The sequence below is a fragment of the Echinops telfairi genome, unplaced genomic scaffold, assembly GCF_000313985.2.
Source record: "Echinops telfairi isolate 266 unplaced genomic scaffold, ASM31398v2 ScPeMD7_18;HRSCAF=68, whole genome shotgun sequence".
Lineage (NCBI taxonomy): Eukaryota > Metazoa > Chordata > Mammalia > Afrosoricida > Tenrecidae > Echinops > Echinops telfairi.
The window spans coordinates 91,216,543-91,233,141 of record NW_022103915.1 but is presented as its reverse complement, the minus strand read 5'-3'; the positions used below and the strand labels follow the sequence as shown (position 1 = coordinate 91,233,141).

The 16,599-nt window shown below is 40.5% G+C and overlaps 1 protein-coding gene across 1 annotated transcript in view; it reads left to right on the top strand.

The window, feature by feature from the left end:
• AQR (aquarius intron-binding spliceosomal factor) overlaps positions 1–15,732 on the top strand; it is a 104,753-nt gene extending 89,021 nt beyond the window's left edge. Inside the window, exons 31-34 of the mRNA XM_045287672.1 lie at positions 309–394; positions 2,993–3,167; positions 13,131–13,244; positions 15,284–15,732. Coding sequence (XP_045143607.1) covers positions 309–394; positions 2,993–3,167; positions 13,131–13,244; positions 15,284–15,607 — 699 coding nt within the window. The 3' untranslated portion in view covers positions 15,608–15,732. The remainder of the gene's footprint in view (positions 1–308; positions 395–2,992; positions 3,168–13,130; positions 13,245–15,283) is intronic.
• The last annotated feature ends 867 nt before the right edge of the window (positions 15,733–16,599 follow it).

The window sequence follows — 16,599 nt, the reverse complement described above, 5'->3', positions numbered from 1 at the left end:
TGCTGTCTTGGAGGGGGGGGTGGGGGGAAACTACTAATTCCTTACGTAATGTTGTGATCAGCTTTAAGATAAGCACATATGTAACAGGAGTGCCGGGTGAATAACCTACGGACACAGCCTCCTCTGGTTACTGCGTTTTACGTCGTTCGTATTCACTAGCGTTGTTCTTTCCATCCCAGGTGTTTGCAGATGCTTCTCTGGACTTTGGTCATTATATGGGCAGGCTATCTGTGATTAGCATTACTATTTAAATGACTTCTGGGGATTTATTATGGTGTTTCTTGAAACCACATTTTCCTTTTTCCTAGGTGACAACTGTTGACAGATTCCAAGGTCAACAAAATGATTATATTCTTCTTTCTTTAGTTAGAACCAGGGCAGTAGGCCACCTGAGGTACGTGAGCAAAAATGTTCATAATACTGTTGAACTTTACTACCTACTTCAGTTTTGCCGTTAAGAACTAAATTTTAAAAATGTAAATGATGGTTGTTATGACAACTTTTGGTGCTTTTTATTAGGATGTTCAATATCAGATTCTTTGTGTGATTGACCATTGCTAATACTACTGAACTTTTTGACTCTCAAGTGATTTAATAGTATTCACTTCTCACCAACATCCAGAGAGAGCATTTTATTATAAAACTTTAATATGTCTGCTGGGCACTTAATGCCAAAAACGTTAAGCATTAAAGTGGTAAAAAGTCTTTTAGGAGTACAATTTTCATTATTTTCAGTTTCCGAGTTTTTTCATCCCACACAGTCTTTTAGCTTGGGTGTTAAAGGATAAAGGAGCCATTTGTTCTCTTAGGATTAAGAATTGTCGAAATGAAAATAATCTATTTTTATCATTTATTGTGATGTATTTGTGTGCTAAAGATTTATGGGAATATTATCTTTGTTTTACAAAGCGGTCATTTGACTTTATAGAAACTTTTGTTTCATTTGACTTGCTAGCAAAATTATAAGGGAGAGTTACTGGTTTTATTTTGAGGATATGGAAAGAAACTTCTTCAAGCATTTGTAGCGTTGTCATCTAGTCAAGATCTATGTGGAGCTTACCCTAGTGAGCTGTTTCATTAGAGTGATTGCCCTGATGTATGAGCAAAGAGGTCATGTTGTAAGACATTAACATTATAAAATATGATGTGTCTAGGCTGACTTATTTGAATCTTAAGCATGTATTTGGAGACTAACCGTTCTAAAAAGAAGCTCCTTTTCCACTTTAAGATAGATAGCTGCTGCCTAAAGGGGCCTTTCTTTGGGTTTGCATAATTAAAATATTGTCCCACCCACCACCCACCCCTCAAAAAAAAAGTCACAGTTTGACTGGTGTGCCTGGAGAGAAAAGTTTCTTAGAAGGGACTAGTTGGCCCTAGTCCCTAAATGCATTGCGCTGGTTCAAACCACCAGTTGCTTCGAGGGATAAAGGTGATGGTGTCTGCTAAAAAAGATTTTCCGTCTTGGAAACCCTTCTGGAGCAGATCTGCTCTGCCGGATAGCACAAACTCCTGCCATGGAGTTGGTGCTGACTCATAGCCCCCTTAAAGGACAAGGTAGAGCTGCCCCGAGACTCTGTATGGGGCCATAGAAAGCCAGGGAACAGCTGAGGGTTTCAAACTGCTGATTGTGGTTAGCAGCCCAACTCACAACGCCACCAGGGCTCTGGTGATCAAATAGTACCTGTTTTATACGAGCCTTGTGAGCATTATAGGATTTAAAATACTTAATGCTTATATGACCTTCAATAAGAAGGGGACATAAAACATGGCTATTGTTATTACTGTGATCACATGGTGGTTTAGAACTGCTGACCTTGTGGTTAGCAGCCCAACTCAGACCCATGATGCCATCAGAGCTCCATACAGGGTCACTGAGCCAGAATTAGTTCAATCGCAGTGGGGTTTTTAGTCGTAACAGAGAATGTTCAGGGCCCGAGGTCTCTGTGCACACAGCCCAAATGGGAGCAGACTGTTCTTCCAAGACTGATTCATCCTCTTGTTAATGTAATCTCTCTGTAACCGAGTAGCATTTTCCTTCAGGGATTAAAGGTAATCGCCATACTTTTTCTTCTTCAAGAAAGACTGCTCATTTGTAGAGGACACTCACATTCCAGTAGCCATCTAAAATCTTCAAGGAAACAAACAGAAGAAATCTGTTCTCTGATTTTGAAACTAAAATGATCTTTTCTCACGAAAACACATTCTATGTAAGAGGTGAAATTAGATGTACCGTAAAATACAGACTCTTTTATAAGTGTATTGATTTCATCTCCTTTTTATAAAACTCAAGATAGATGCAAAAAACTGACATTTATCAGATAGCCAGGTACACATACAGTCAGATGATTCAGTTTAACTATTTTATCATTGTTTATGTAACAGTGGAATGCCTCTTGTAGCCAGGATTGAGCCCTAAGTGTTAAAGTAAATATAAAAGTAAGGCACAGTATACCTGTACACTATTTTTTTGTGTATCTGTTATGTACCATTCTCATATATGTAAACTGTGTGGCATGAGTTAACGAGTAAGTACAAATTGACCTTGATGATGGAACCTGGGCATTTAGTAACTGAAGCCTGGGAATTTAAAAAGGGCTTGTTCCGATTGGTCCAACGGTGATAGGAAATTGGTTATTGAAACTTGAACTTTAACATAGTACTGATTTAATTACTTTATCCTTTCAGTAGTACATTGGACATTTTGTAGTTATACCCCCTAACCCCCCAAAAAAGAAGAAAGAAAGAAAACCATAGAGGTTAGGAATAAAGTTTTGCCTTTTTACTTGGTTTAGTTATTTCTGTATGAGGGGCTTCAAAATATTCATGGTAAAAAATTGTTCATGGTAAAATGGAATGAAAAGATCATGAAATATTTCTATTAAATTTTTATTGCCGTAGCTTAACAAATATTAAGTAAAATAGGTAAGTAAAAAAAGTTGTGAGAGTAAATATGTTACTAACATTGAAATGTGTTATTATTTTGTTTCTAAAGGGATGTCCGTCGCTTAGTGGTGGCCATGTCTAGAGCCAGACTTGGACTTTATATTTTTGCCAGAGTATCTCTCTTCCAAAACTGTTTTGAACTAACTCCAGCTTTCAGTCAGCTCACAGCCCGCCCACTTCATTTGCATCTAATTCCAACCGAACCTTTCCCGACTGCAAGAAAGGTAAGACTTATAACTTAGATTGCATCCTACAGCGTCCACCATAGGGCCAAATCAGGATTCTCTTACAGGTGACCACTAGGGGCATCACATCATATAAAGTACCTCTTACACTAAGGAACTGAATTAGATTTTTTTTTAACCTAAAAATAATTTCAGGAAATTTAAACTTAAATACATCATCTCATTTCATCTTGGAAACAGCCTGTTAAATAGTTTTTGTTCTTGTTGTTTAAAGATGAGAGGCATTGAATAGGTTGGTCACAGTCTAGTAGGTAGAAGATCCACTGTTGGTGTTAGTCGTCATTAGGTACTGCCCTGCTTCTCCAGCTTTGTGAGGAGAACATGTATAACTATTGATGAATCCTGTGATAGATACCTTAAGCCACAGACTCTGCTTAAGGTAAAAGCCAAGAGTTTGATCGTAGAATTGAAAAGAAAGAAGAATGCTAATTGAGAAAGCAGTTGAAGATACTCTCAAGACAGTATCCCATTGTCTTATCCAGTTAGAGATTTCTATACCTGCAGAAACAAAGGATAGGCAGAGGGGTAAGAATTGTGTGTAGGTAGATAAGGTCAGTTTGGAGCTTGATAGTTTTTGTTAATGATTGGTCATCTGCTGGGGGTAGTGAGCCAGCCCATGAAATTACATTAAGGAGCTCTGATTGCATGGTGGGTTAAGCGTTGGGGTGCTGAACAGTGTGGTCAGCTGTTTAAAGCTCCCAGTTTATACCATAGAAGAAAGATGAGGCTCTCTGGCCCCATGAAGATTTACCATCTCAGAAACACTGCTTCTACTCTGTCCTACAGAGTGGCTAGGAGTGGAGATCTACTAGAGAGCAGCGGGGTTGGTTGGGGTTTAATATTCATGGTTATAGACAATTCTGGGAGCTGCTATGTACATATTGTTCACAAATGGTTTGTTTCCTGCACGTTGGTTAATTATGAGCATATTCTCTCTGAGGACAGTTGTTTACATACATATATATATATATATATATACACACACACATACATATATATATCCTAAGTGATCCTAACTTTTGGTTTCTTGGCAATGCATGTTGGCTTCCTTGTTCAGTTTGCTAAGGATAGTTAAAGCTCACTCCTTCCTTCTCAAGAGTTACTTATTTACTGGTTTCAACAAAGCACAATGGAAACTTAGAGAAAAGCTAGGTATAGTTTTGAAGCTATACCTTATGATAAAAATCAAAATTTAGCCTGATGTTGGACATGAATATAATTCATTCCTATTAATCAAGTACCTTTTTTATGAATTTTAGATGCTTTTACTCATTCCCTCCTTGTGATCATGAATTGCTGTATGAGACTTTTTCATCAGGACTAATTCTTCACCTTGTTACATGTGAATCTCATCGTTAGGGGCAGCAGGTTGTAAGTCTCCACAAAGGAATAACCCAACTTCCAAAGGGCTTTTCTTTGGTCTTTGAGATCGTAGATGGTCATTTGCTTATTAAGAGCACAGGCGCTGTTCTGACAGAGTAACTAGGCACCATCTAAGGTTGTTTGAGGGGAATGCAAGAGCAAAGTCAAGAGGTCATTTTTTGAACTACTGACCTTGCAGTTAGCAGCCCAATGAATAACCCATTACACTACCAGAGCTCCATAAATGAAATTTGGAATGATTTTGTTTTGTAAAGTAATAATTATTAGGAAGTCATTAAGGATTTTTGTGCAGCAATAATGTAATAAGCAAGTTTATCAGCAATAGTAGACATAGTATGGAATAAGTTGCAAGTATCAAGTTTGTGAATACCAAGCCAAAGTCCAGAGTATAAGAGACCATCTGGTCTAGGTTTCCATTAATGGGTTAGTTTCTTTGTTTCTTAATTTCAGACACAAACTTTAGTTTTGGGTTGTCATTATAGCTACCCATGCCTAAGGGAACTCCCAAGGGTCTCTTAGAGTGCATTGGCCCCACATGTTCTATCATTCTAAACATGGCATTTCTCAAATATTCCTGATGACAGAGTAAAGTATTGGGCTGCTAACCACAAGGTTGGTGGTTCAAATCCACCAGTGGCTCTATAGGAGAAAGACGAGCTATCTTCTCCTGTAAAGATTCACAATGTTGGAAACCCTGGGGAGCAGCTCTGCTCTTGCCTATAGGTCTACTGTGAGGTGGAATCTACTTAGTAGTAGTGGGTTTTGTTTTTGCTTTTTAATGTGTGTGTGTGTGTGTGTGTGAGAGAGAGAGAGAGAGAGAGAGAAACACTCAGCATGGGAATTTTCTCTGATGTAAGAAACATTCCTTCACCTCAGACTGTGGGGAACAAATCAGACCCTCCCTGGTTTATTTATTAGGGAAATAAATGTCTTGGTTTATCTTTCAGACCAATTATCCTTCAAACCAATTTTCAATTCATAAGTTGTTACAATTGGACAGCACACCTATTTGTAAACAATCTCTAAGCCTTTCACATTCACTCAATGTGTATATCAAGAATTAACTACTACAGGGAACGGATTGTCCTTGTCTGTATGCTTCAGTGGGTTGTACCGTGAAACATAAAGGTTGGATGTTAACAGCCAAGTATTTTCCATGTTATGAGTTCATTTTCTGGGGGACTGCTTGTTAGTCATCAAAAAGTTATTTCTCAACAGATTGTCAATTGAGCTCACTCTGAGGGCTTTAGGACATAAAGATCATAAGGCCTGAGAGGCACCTTCCTTTACAAGTACATCAGCAGGTGATTGCCTCGGATTTCCTTTGTGTGAGCAACTCCTATTGGCTGAAGGGCATGGATTTTTATCAGAAGCCATTTCAGAGGCAATAATAGTGCAGCTAAAAGTCCGCGGCAAACGGCCCATTGTTCATGGTGGTTCCAGAAGCTGTCAATATGACAGTCTGACAGAATTGTGGATAACTCTGAAACAGTGAAAATATTCATAGACTTCTCTTTGGCTGGTTTGTAAACCCTGATAAAGGAAATTAATTCAGTCTGCTGGATTAAAATTGATTCAGGAAAAGCTTGATTCTAAATTTTCCATGGAATTTGTAACCTCATACCCAGCTTGAGAGTGACCACTAGCAGAATTAGGGCACAGATCATCCACAGATAAAATTAAATTCTCATTATGAAGGGAGCCTTCCTTTAAGTCTTTTTCTGGAAATCACTAGTTAATCTGTCAGGCAAAAGAAGAGATTTAAATGAGTCACAGTGTGAGGCCTAAGGAGAGCTGCAGGTAAAATTATCCCATAAGAGGTGAGCCTGCTGGGGATCGTGCATGCTATGGACAAGTAGAATTAAGTCGAGCAGGCACAGCATTTGATACATAAATATCAAAGAAAATTGCAAGGATGGCATCTGCAGTAGATCCTACTTGCTTGTTAGTGGCAGCCACTGCTCAGAGGCAATCCAAACCACTAGATTATATAGTAACCCACAGGTTTAAGCAGCCCCCTATATTCTGGCCTAGTAAACCTAATGTATTTCTATTTACCTCCTGAAAAAATAAGGAGAAATCAAGCTGATAATTAGGAAAACTCAAAGCAGAAGCCAAAGCCTAAGGCTTCTTTTAGGGTTTCTGAGGCTTGCCAATCTTCAGTTGATTTAAAATGAACTTGGGCCTGAAGACTTTCCATAGTCGTCGTGTAAAGGATGAACTAATAAAAGAAGGAAATGGAAACGGAATTCGGCAGGAAGCGTCCAATCGTAGAGAGCCGTGTAGTGGGTTCTTTCTCTTTGGCACGGTTGGGTAAGCATCGGACTGCTCACAGCCTGGGGAGCCCTGTGAGTCGGATCGACTTGTGGGCAGTGGGTGGGTAGGCTGAAATAACACACCTTCGCTTTGACGCTCTCAGAATATCTTAGGTATAAATTAAACGGCCTAGGTGTTTAACCATGAGTTATGCTATCTGTAAATTTACCTTTAGATACCTTGTGTCCTCCTGAGCTAAAAATTTGAGTAAATTAAACCTGCTTTCTAAACAAGCCTCTCTGTTTGGAAGAGGAACAGATGAACAATTCTCAAGCCTTGTATTGTCTGTGGACTGTAACATAGTAAAATTTTATGTAAATCCTCATATAAAACTTGAGAAAAGTATGTGGAGGACTCTGTGTACCCTAATGTTTCACAATTTGTGTCAACTGTTGGCTTTCTCGTGTAAATGTTTTTTTTAAAATATAGGCTGTCCGAGTGGACAGGAATACGGAAAAAGGCACAACAAGGATCTCTGGTGCTAAAGTGGGTATCTTCCCTTGGGACCTCAGTAACAACTGAGGATTAGGACAGCTGGGAATCTGGGAATGGCTGTACTATTAGTTACACCCAAGTCTTAAACTTCCAACCCCATTGTTAGTTTTTGTTTTTGTTTATTGGTTTGGTTTTAGCAAGGAGGAATTGGGGATTGAGTGGCCTAGGTCAGAGATTACAGGGCCTCAAGAAAGTTAGTTTTGTGTTATTGGGGCACAGTCACATTGAGCTTCCTGTTTAAGAGGGCACTGGGACTCTTTGGCAGGGGTTTAGGTGAGTCCACTTGAATTTGAATTGGGTCAGTGGACAGGACCTGCCCCTCCTCAGTAGATGTGGTGACTAACAAAGTGTGAAGAATTGCTGAGAGGCTTTCTGGGGGGGGGAGGTGCAGGTTGGGCCAAGTCCTGAGTGGGTAAGGCAAATGCCTACAGAGAAACATACACCCTCCCATCTCACCCACCCTACCCCCCTGCTTCTTTTTTTTTTTTTGTCTAAAGTAGAATGTGTTCCGAAGTATCATGCAAGCTTAGTAAAATTTTATCACTTTTCATGGGATTCCAACTTAGCAGTTTTGGTTGGGTGAAAAGTCCCTCCCTGGCAAATTAGCAGTTATATCTGGGCTGACGAGAGGTGTGAATCCTCAACAAGCCTGAGACATATTGGTACAGGTTGTGAGTGATATACTGTCTGAATGTTATTTGTAACCCCCATTATTTTTATAGCTGATTTTGTAAGCTTGAGGGGGTGAAGGTGGCACAGGTGTCAATTATAAACTTATCAGGTACCCCATTAGCAGTAGGAGCCCTCGTGGCATAGTGAGTTACTCTTGCAGCTGCTAATGAGGTCACAGTTCAAACCCACCAGCTGTTCTGTAGGAGAAAGACGAGGCTGTCTGCTCCCATAACGATTTACAGCCTTGGAAACCCACGGGAGCAGATTTAGTCTGTCCGAAATGGTCATAATAGTGAACTTGGCTTTTGTGTTTTCCAGTAACAATCAAGGTTATCTGTTGGTGGGTTTCTATAAAGCCCCCTTAGGAAAAGCCTCGATTTTATCTCCAGAGCCTCCTTATTCAGGCTTGGCTTCAGAACTCCCAGCCGGAGAGATTCTTTGTTTTTATTTTCACTTGAAATAATCTTTCTTCCAGTGGCCAAGCTTTTTACAATTATGACTCGTTTGGGGTTTGTTGAAACTTTTAGCAGGAAATCTAGGCAGTCCTCACTCCAATTACATAGATAGATAGATAGATAGATAGATAGATAGATAGATAGATAGATGAGGTTGTTGCATTTGTTATCATTTCAACACCATTTATTTTGTTCTGTCTCCTCCTTTTGTTTGTAAATTTGAACTCGTTTATAACTAGACCAGACTGAGAATGGTGACACTCCATTCCACATACTCTGGGCATGCTATCAGGAGAGACCAGTCCCTAGAGAAATATATCTTGGGGTCAGTGAAAAAGTCGAAGTTCAGAAAAATAAGATGAATATCCTCAAATAGAGGGATTGACATAGTGGCTGCAACAGAAGGCTCAAATTTGACAACTGTGTGAGGCTGGTGCAGGACTGGTCAGTGCTGCGTTCGGTTATACGTGGGGTTGGTCGCTGAGTTGGAGCTGGCTGGGGGACCTAACAGCAGCAAGCTGGATTAGTTAATTCAGGAAGAGATACTGCTTCTCACTCTAAGCTCTGGAGATAGTTCTGAGCACAGGCCACATAAACTATAGGCATAAATGTGATCTGAACTCCCGCTTCTGTAAGGTTTAAGTCTGCATATTCTGAAACATACTAGTGAACAGTTTCTATGATCGTATACAGTTTCATCTTGTCTGCAGTTTTGTCCAATTAGTTTTTCCTGGGAGCATCTTTGGTATGGCGTCTGAAAGTGACTTAACCACAGCTCATGCTGATTCCACAATCACTGCACCAATTACTTCGGGGCAGTGGTGCAAGATTGCTTTGGATTTTCCCAATAAGCCTTTTCTTTCCATAAATGAGCTTCCTCTGGTTCAAGTAACATATTTATCAACTGATAAAAGTCTTGTCTACGTTTATAACTTTAAATTCTCTTGTAACTAACTCTTAACAGTCTTCACAAACACTAAGAACTTCTTTTACAGGTGCAGAAAGCTCTGCTTTGGACCAGAGTGCAAAGCGGGAGTTCCTTTTTTTCTGGGTATCTGATATTAAAAGGCATTTCCTTTAAAGACTAGATTTCCAAACATATTTGGCGTAACACCCCCCTTTTCAGGAAAAAAAAAATTACTCAACCATCCTCTGGCAATTGAAAACTCTGTCCTGTAACTCAGGATAAAGTGTAAGCATCTGCGTTTGCAGCCTTTCTGGGCGCTGCCAGCACAGTCCAGGGGCTGGTATAGCCCACTTTGAGAAACACTGCCTTCGAGGCCTATTCGAGCTTTCTTCCTCTTTGAGGTAGGAAGGGCGTTTAGAAAGATCTTTAGTAGAAGAGGGGGAGGGGATAAAGAGTTGGAGTGAGTCCATAAGGAAATGGTGGTGGTGTGCAGCAGAGCTTTGACATTGTAATTTAGAAATGATGACTTGCAGAAATACAAAGTTAGTGCCCTGCTACCATTTTAAAGCTCCCCAATTTGAATTTTAAAATGCGTTCCTTTGAATCTATTTGATTGAGAACCTTTCTTTTCTAATTTACTGTACAGAAAATTTAATTTAGCAAAGTCAAATTATCTTGAAAGTGGCCACAGGTGTTTTTAATGTCTTTAAACAGCTGCCCCAACCACTTAAAAATGAGGAGGTTATTGGACCAAACTTATTCACTTATAAACTTACTCACATCATGATCAGGAGTCCCAGGGGGAAACTCTCCATGGTCAGATGCAGCCTTCCCCATTCATCTTGTCAGACGCAGCAGATGCGCACTTTAGCTTGCTGACGTGGAGCGCCGCTTGGCTTCTCACAGATCCATCACAGCGGTCTCCACAGAGTCCCTTTGTGTCAAACTGAGAACAAAACAAGCGCAGGGCCATCAAGTGCATTCTGACTCATAGGTAGATTCTGTGTAGCGCGGAGCCGAACTGCCCCTTTGGGTTAGAGGTCGAAGATCTGTACCGGAGCAGAAAGTCTCATCTTTCTCCCACACAGCAGCTGGTGGGTTCGATCTGGTGACCTCATGGTTAGCAGCCCTACACATAACCCACGACACTAGCAGGTCAAATGAAAGAACAAATGTGCACCCAAAGAGAAAGTAAATCCTCAACAAAGTTCGGAAACTCCACACAAAATGAAGGTGCTGGAATCAAAGAGGGACTCTCCCAAGTGACTCCCAAAAGGGTCTGAGGGAGTGGAGGGCCTACCTGGCTCTGCCTGGTACCGGAGTCATGTCCCGAGCGCTCCCCTTTGGGGAGGGATCATTTCAGCAACTGCCCCTCCCAAGGCTGTCTGACAAGCAGACATACATTATAGAGCACATGTCACAGAGTCTGCCTCAAGTAAAATGAAGAGTTTTATTGAAGGGTAACAAATTTAAAAAAAAACACAATTGTGAGTTGGGAAAACACAAGCGTTGAGTGTTGTCAACTAGCACGTTCGCGAGGTCTCTGCAGCAAACGAAGGGAAGGTAGAGGGTTAATGAGCGGTTGTGAATCAGATCAGCTTCAGCTTGAAGTCCTTGAAATGTAAAGGTCGGCCATCTGGCTTGGGAGTAGCGAGCCAGCTGGTTTGGTTATTCTTGATGGTGAAATTGTAGTCAACTGTTCATTATAGATAGCTTCAAGCAAACTGTTCACGGAGTCTTCTCAAATGGCTCACACCCTGACCGCTGTGGTGAAGCTGGGCGCGTACTCTCCCAGAGGACGTCTTGTCATAGAGTCTTTGGAAACGATTTTCCATCCTGACCTTTTTTTTCCCGGGATGCAGGTTAACCTCACCATTCTGCTTGTTGAGGGTGGGGAAAGTTACCCCATTTTTTCCCTCAAAGTTACTACTTACCTGTTGGTTTCAACAAAGCAAAGTGCGAGAAAAGACAGGTTGGCGTTTTGATGCAGAACCTTATGCTAAAAGTAAAAATGCTGTCTGACTTTGGACAGGAACATCCTGCTCATCCAACTTAAGTACTCTGCTTTCAGAAGCTCACAGTCTGGGGAGTGGAGAAGGGCGGAGATGGACAGCCGCTCTCTCTGCATCCCTGAACCCACTTCTTACTCCCTCCCCTTTGCATTGACAGCTTTCCCATCCTGCCCACGAGTCAGTTTCCTCTCTAAGGTGTCCGCCTTGAACTCCTGTCCCTGTGACGGAGTATAGACCATGTGGTTTCTTCTCTTCTCTTCTTTCTTACATGAAAGGTACCACACTTTTTGACCTTGCATTTTTCATTTAATAGTATATCTTTAAATGTTCTTGGCAATTCTTCCCTCCATTACCTTAAAAAAAGTAAATAATGTATATTTGTTATAAAGTAATACTGACTACTCTTTTTTTTTTCAATTGCTCCCGCCCTTAAAAAAAAAATGCAGAGAGGAAAGGAAAGAAATGCTGCCGTCAGGGAGTAAGGAAGGAGAAAGGGTGGGAAGGCAGTGATGGGATGGGCCCGGTCTGGACACAGCCTACAGCGCTCAGTCTTTGTGGGCTGGCTATAGGGGAAATTCTGGTTCCAAGGTGTGGAACAGATCACCGGAGTCTTCCTGTTACCGTCCTTTCCCGGTGATTCCTGTTCAAGGGTTTCTGGGTCAGACCCATGGAAACTGCTGCTGACCCGTTCTGTCGGGGACCGCGGGCTGGGGACTTGGAAAGGTTGAGCAGCCAGCCCTGAATCTTCTGAGAGCTCCCAGAGAACCACGGGAAGTCAAAAATTAAAAAGCTAACAATAGCCTGGCACTCTTTACACGCACAAGTTGTAGAGCGTGACCATTAGCTAAAGAGACATCTGGTTACATGCAGTACAATCACCTGTTAATTCTGCAAAACACTATTCAATGTACTATTTCTAATGCTGTGTGCTTGAAATAATTTGTCATTTTAAGGTACAATCTTTTGTCTTGGAATTTTCTGAATTATTCCTGTAGTAAGAAGAGGAAGACTTTATGAACATTTTATTGACTATTTTCATTTTAGAGTAGATTAGGAAGAAGTACAGATCGTGTATTTGTCCTCATTTATTTTACCATATGCCCACCCTGACAGTGCAGTGGTGCCTTGTGAGAAGCATCTCATTTCACCCCAGATCGACTGCATCTAAGTCTCTGGGGTCTAAAACATTGGCGATATAGCCAACTCCTCAGGTGGTTCTGATTTTAGACTATTCCTTACCAACATTTGTTGACCACGTTAATAGCAAACGAAAATTCATTTATGAAATAATATTTTTAATATAACGGTGAAGTATAAATAGGAAAAATAGTTCAGAATAGTTTGTAAATTATCTTGTATGTTACACTTTACAAGCCATAAACAGTACTGGTGACCACTACTTTAGACCATGTTGATTTTTTTCTCACTGTTCAAATGATAGCTTAGCTCCTATAGCTTCTTCTACATACTTTTATAGACTAAAACCTTATTTTCTTTGCCAACATCAAATGTCATTAAAAAGCTGATTACTCTTGGCTCCCTACTCATTGTGAAGTCTTTGTTGTAGTGCCATATTGCTTATGTCGTATGCCCGCTTGTGGCTTCCAAACCTTACCAATGTTTGTACCGAACATAGAACCCTGAGCTGCCATTGAAATTGTAGCCTCTGGTATTTCACACTGGACTTTTTTTTTCCTTCTAGAACGGAGAGAGACCATCTCATGAAGTACAGGTAATAAAGAATATGCCCCAGATGGCAAGATTTGTGTACGACATGTACTTGCATTTAATGCAAACTACACATCATTATCATCAGGTGAGTTTTCTCTAAATTCATTGTTTTATTTTTCTTGATGCAGGAAGACTCTTCTCTGTACATAGTAAATCTTTAAAATATCCCTTGTGGAAAACCAGCTAACGTAAAGTCGCCTGTGATGCATGCAGCAGTCATACTTCTCATATATCTCTGTCCGGGGACTTGGTCTGTAAGTGTGCCACATATATAAAGTACACAGTTTGCTGAGGTTTTCCTACGTCTTTCTATAGGAAACTATCACCACGATCAAGATAAAGGAGCTCATTCGTTACCCGAGGCTGTCTTTGTGTCCCGCCATAATTCCTCCTTCCATCCTTTACCACCTTTCCCCCACTGTCTCTAGGCAACCAGCAATCTACTTTCTGTTACTAAAGATGAGCCTACGTTTTCTAGAAACTTATGTAAATGGTATCATGTATACAGACATACTGTTTTATTTTTCCTCCTGTCTCCTTTTAGTCAGCATAATTATTTTGAAATTCATTCACTTATTATGTGTACAGATAATTCTTTTTATTGCTGAGTTTATTGCATCCATTGTATAGTCTATGTACTCATTCATACTTTATCTATTCATTCATCTCTTAAGGAACATTTGCATTGTTTCCAGGTTTTGGCTATTTCAAATCAGGCTGCTGAAAACATAAAAGCTTTTGTATGAGCATATACTGTGAGTTCTCTTGAGTAAATACCTAGCAGTGACATAACGAGGCATTACGGTAGATAGGTGTTTATTAACTTTTTAAGAAATGACCCTGTTATTTTCTGAAGCACTTGTCTCTTTTATATCCCTGTGTGTGAGTGTTCTAGTAGCCCCACAGTCTTACCTACTTTTGGACTGCTTTGTCTTTTTTTATTTTAGCTCTTTAAATAGATGTGTAGTGATTGCGATTTGCATTTCTCTAATGGTTACTGATGTTGAGCATCTTTTTATGTGGCTATTTGCAACACACACACACACACACACACACACACACACACACACCGCCATCCATCCATCTATGTATCTATCTAATATATATAAAATAGGTTTATGCATTGGGCTGCTAATTGCAAGCTCAGCATTTCAAACCACCAGAACTTTTCAAGAGAAAGATGAGGCTTTTGACTCTTACACAGATTTACAGTCACAGAAAATCCAAAGGGGGCAGTTCTGCTCTGCCCCTGGGGTCACTATGAGTCAGAAGTGTATGAGAGAGAGTGTGTGTTTGTGTGTGTGTGTGAATTTTTATAAACGGGGTTGTTTTTTACTGCATTTAAAGAATTGGTTTTTTTTTTGGCTACAAATCCTTTATTTAAATATGTGTTTTACTAATATTTTCTCCAACTATGTAACATGTCTTTTTATTTTCATATCAGTTCAAAGACTTTAAAATCTTGTTGAAGTTCAACTTACATCATGAAAATATGGTCTCTCCATTTTTTTAGGTCTCCTTTGAATCTTCTCAGTATTTTGTAGTTTTCAGCATACAAACCTTGCACATATTTTGTTACCTTTAGGCTAAGCATTTTGTATTTTGGTTGCTACTGTAAATGGCATCTTTAAACGTTTTTTCAATCTCCAATAAGTTAAACATAACCCTGGGAAGAGAAGACAAGCCTTTGAGCTAGGCTGCCACGGCGGAAAGAACGGCCTAGTATCTAGAGCTGCTCCAGTTTTCTGACTGAGAAGCTGCTGCTAGCTCTGCTGCAGCCTGGTCACAGTGCCTGGTCTCCCCTGCGCCGCAGGGCTCCTTGGTTGGAGTTGGTCCTTGCTTGAGTTCATGTGGCAATTAGGCCTACTCAGCCAGTGTTTGCCCACAGATGTAACAGCCGATTTCTTTGCTAAAATAGCTCATAGCCACTTTCCAGGCAGTTTTCCTATCTAAAAATGAAATATATGCATTCATGATTATTATGTGATACTCAGCGAAACCTAGGCCATTGTCATCACTCAGGGTTTGGTGGAAATCTCTAAACATACTGTTAGCATGAGCACTTAGCTGTGTGAATCAGGGGTGCTGTCTCATTTGAACTCACTTGATATTCTTTTTCATTAGACTTTCCTGCAGTTACCTCCTGCTATGGTAGAAGAAAGTGAGGAAGTCCAAAGTCAAGAAACAGAATTAGAAACTGAAGAAGAGGCCACTGCTGTTCAAGCTGACCCTCTGCCCAGTGCAGAAGATTCCAGCTCCAACCCAGAAAGTTCAGCCTCCCAAACTGAGACCACCCCAGATCTAGTTGACCACCCCAAATCACCCAGCCAGTTCCAATCCACGCCTGCTCCTGTAGAGTCCACAACCAGTGTGGCAGCATCAGTAACTGCACCCACAAAGGCCAGCGCCCCTCAGGATGGCACACCTGCCGCTGATGAGACCAAGTAGCCAAACCGTCACCATTCTTTGGGAGGACATTTTCTTCGAAGTCTATGAAAGGTTACTTCTTGCGTTTTACATTTCCTTCTGCCTTTTCCCATGGCACTAATTAAAATCTGTATTCTTTATTTTTATTAAGTGATTTTACTGTTTGTTTTCTTGGATATATTTTTTAAAGTCATGTTTGCACGCACATACACGTTTTATCTATTCAGACAGAAGAGCAAATAGCCACCCCGTTGATGTTTTAATCTTTAACTGACCGTCTGTAGGCATACTTCGATTAAAAGAATTCTCTAGGCTCTCTGCGTGGACCTGGCTGCTGAGATCATGGCCGTCCGGGAGGTGCTGTTGAGTTGTTTCCAACCTGCTGCGATCCTGTGTACGTTAGAAGAATATACTGTCCAGTCTTGCCTCAGCCTCACAATTGTTGCTAAGCTTAAGCTATTGCTCTAGCCCCTATATCCGTGCATCCTGCTGAAGGTCTTCCCGATTTTCAATGACTTTCTTCCAAGCATGATGTGCTTCTCCGAGGCCTGGTCCTGAACAAGTGAGATGAAGTCTCACCATCCTTGCTTCTAAGGATCATTCTGGTTGGACTTCTTCCAAGACATTTGTTCTTTCTTCTAGTAGTTTATGGTTCTTTCAATATTGTTAACCCACACCATGATTCAAAGGCAGCATTTCCTCTTTCATTTTGCTTATTTGTTATCTAACTTTCACATGCCTATGAGCCAATCGAAATAGATCAAGTGTAAAAATTTTTTTTGCCTATAGACTATCCAAGACACGTCCCATTTTTAGGGTACTTCTCAAAAGATGGAATATTTTGCAATTGAACAGTAGCTTTTAAACAGTTGTCCAAAATGGAACTCAATTGTTTCTTTTATCAAAAGACACTAAAGATCTTTTTCCCTTTTTTCTGACTTTTTTGTGCTCTCTTGTTTGTCAAAAATGCTCCAACAGCCCGAGGGCATGGTGAGCTGTAGTCCACCAAAGAG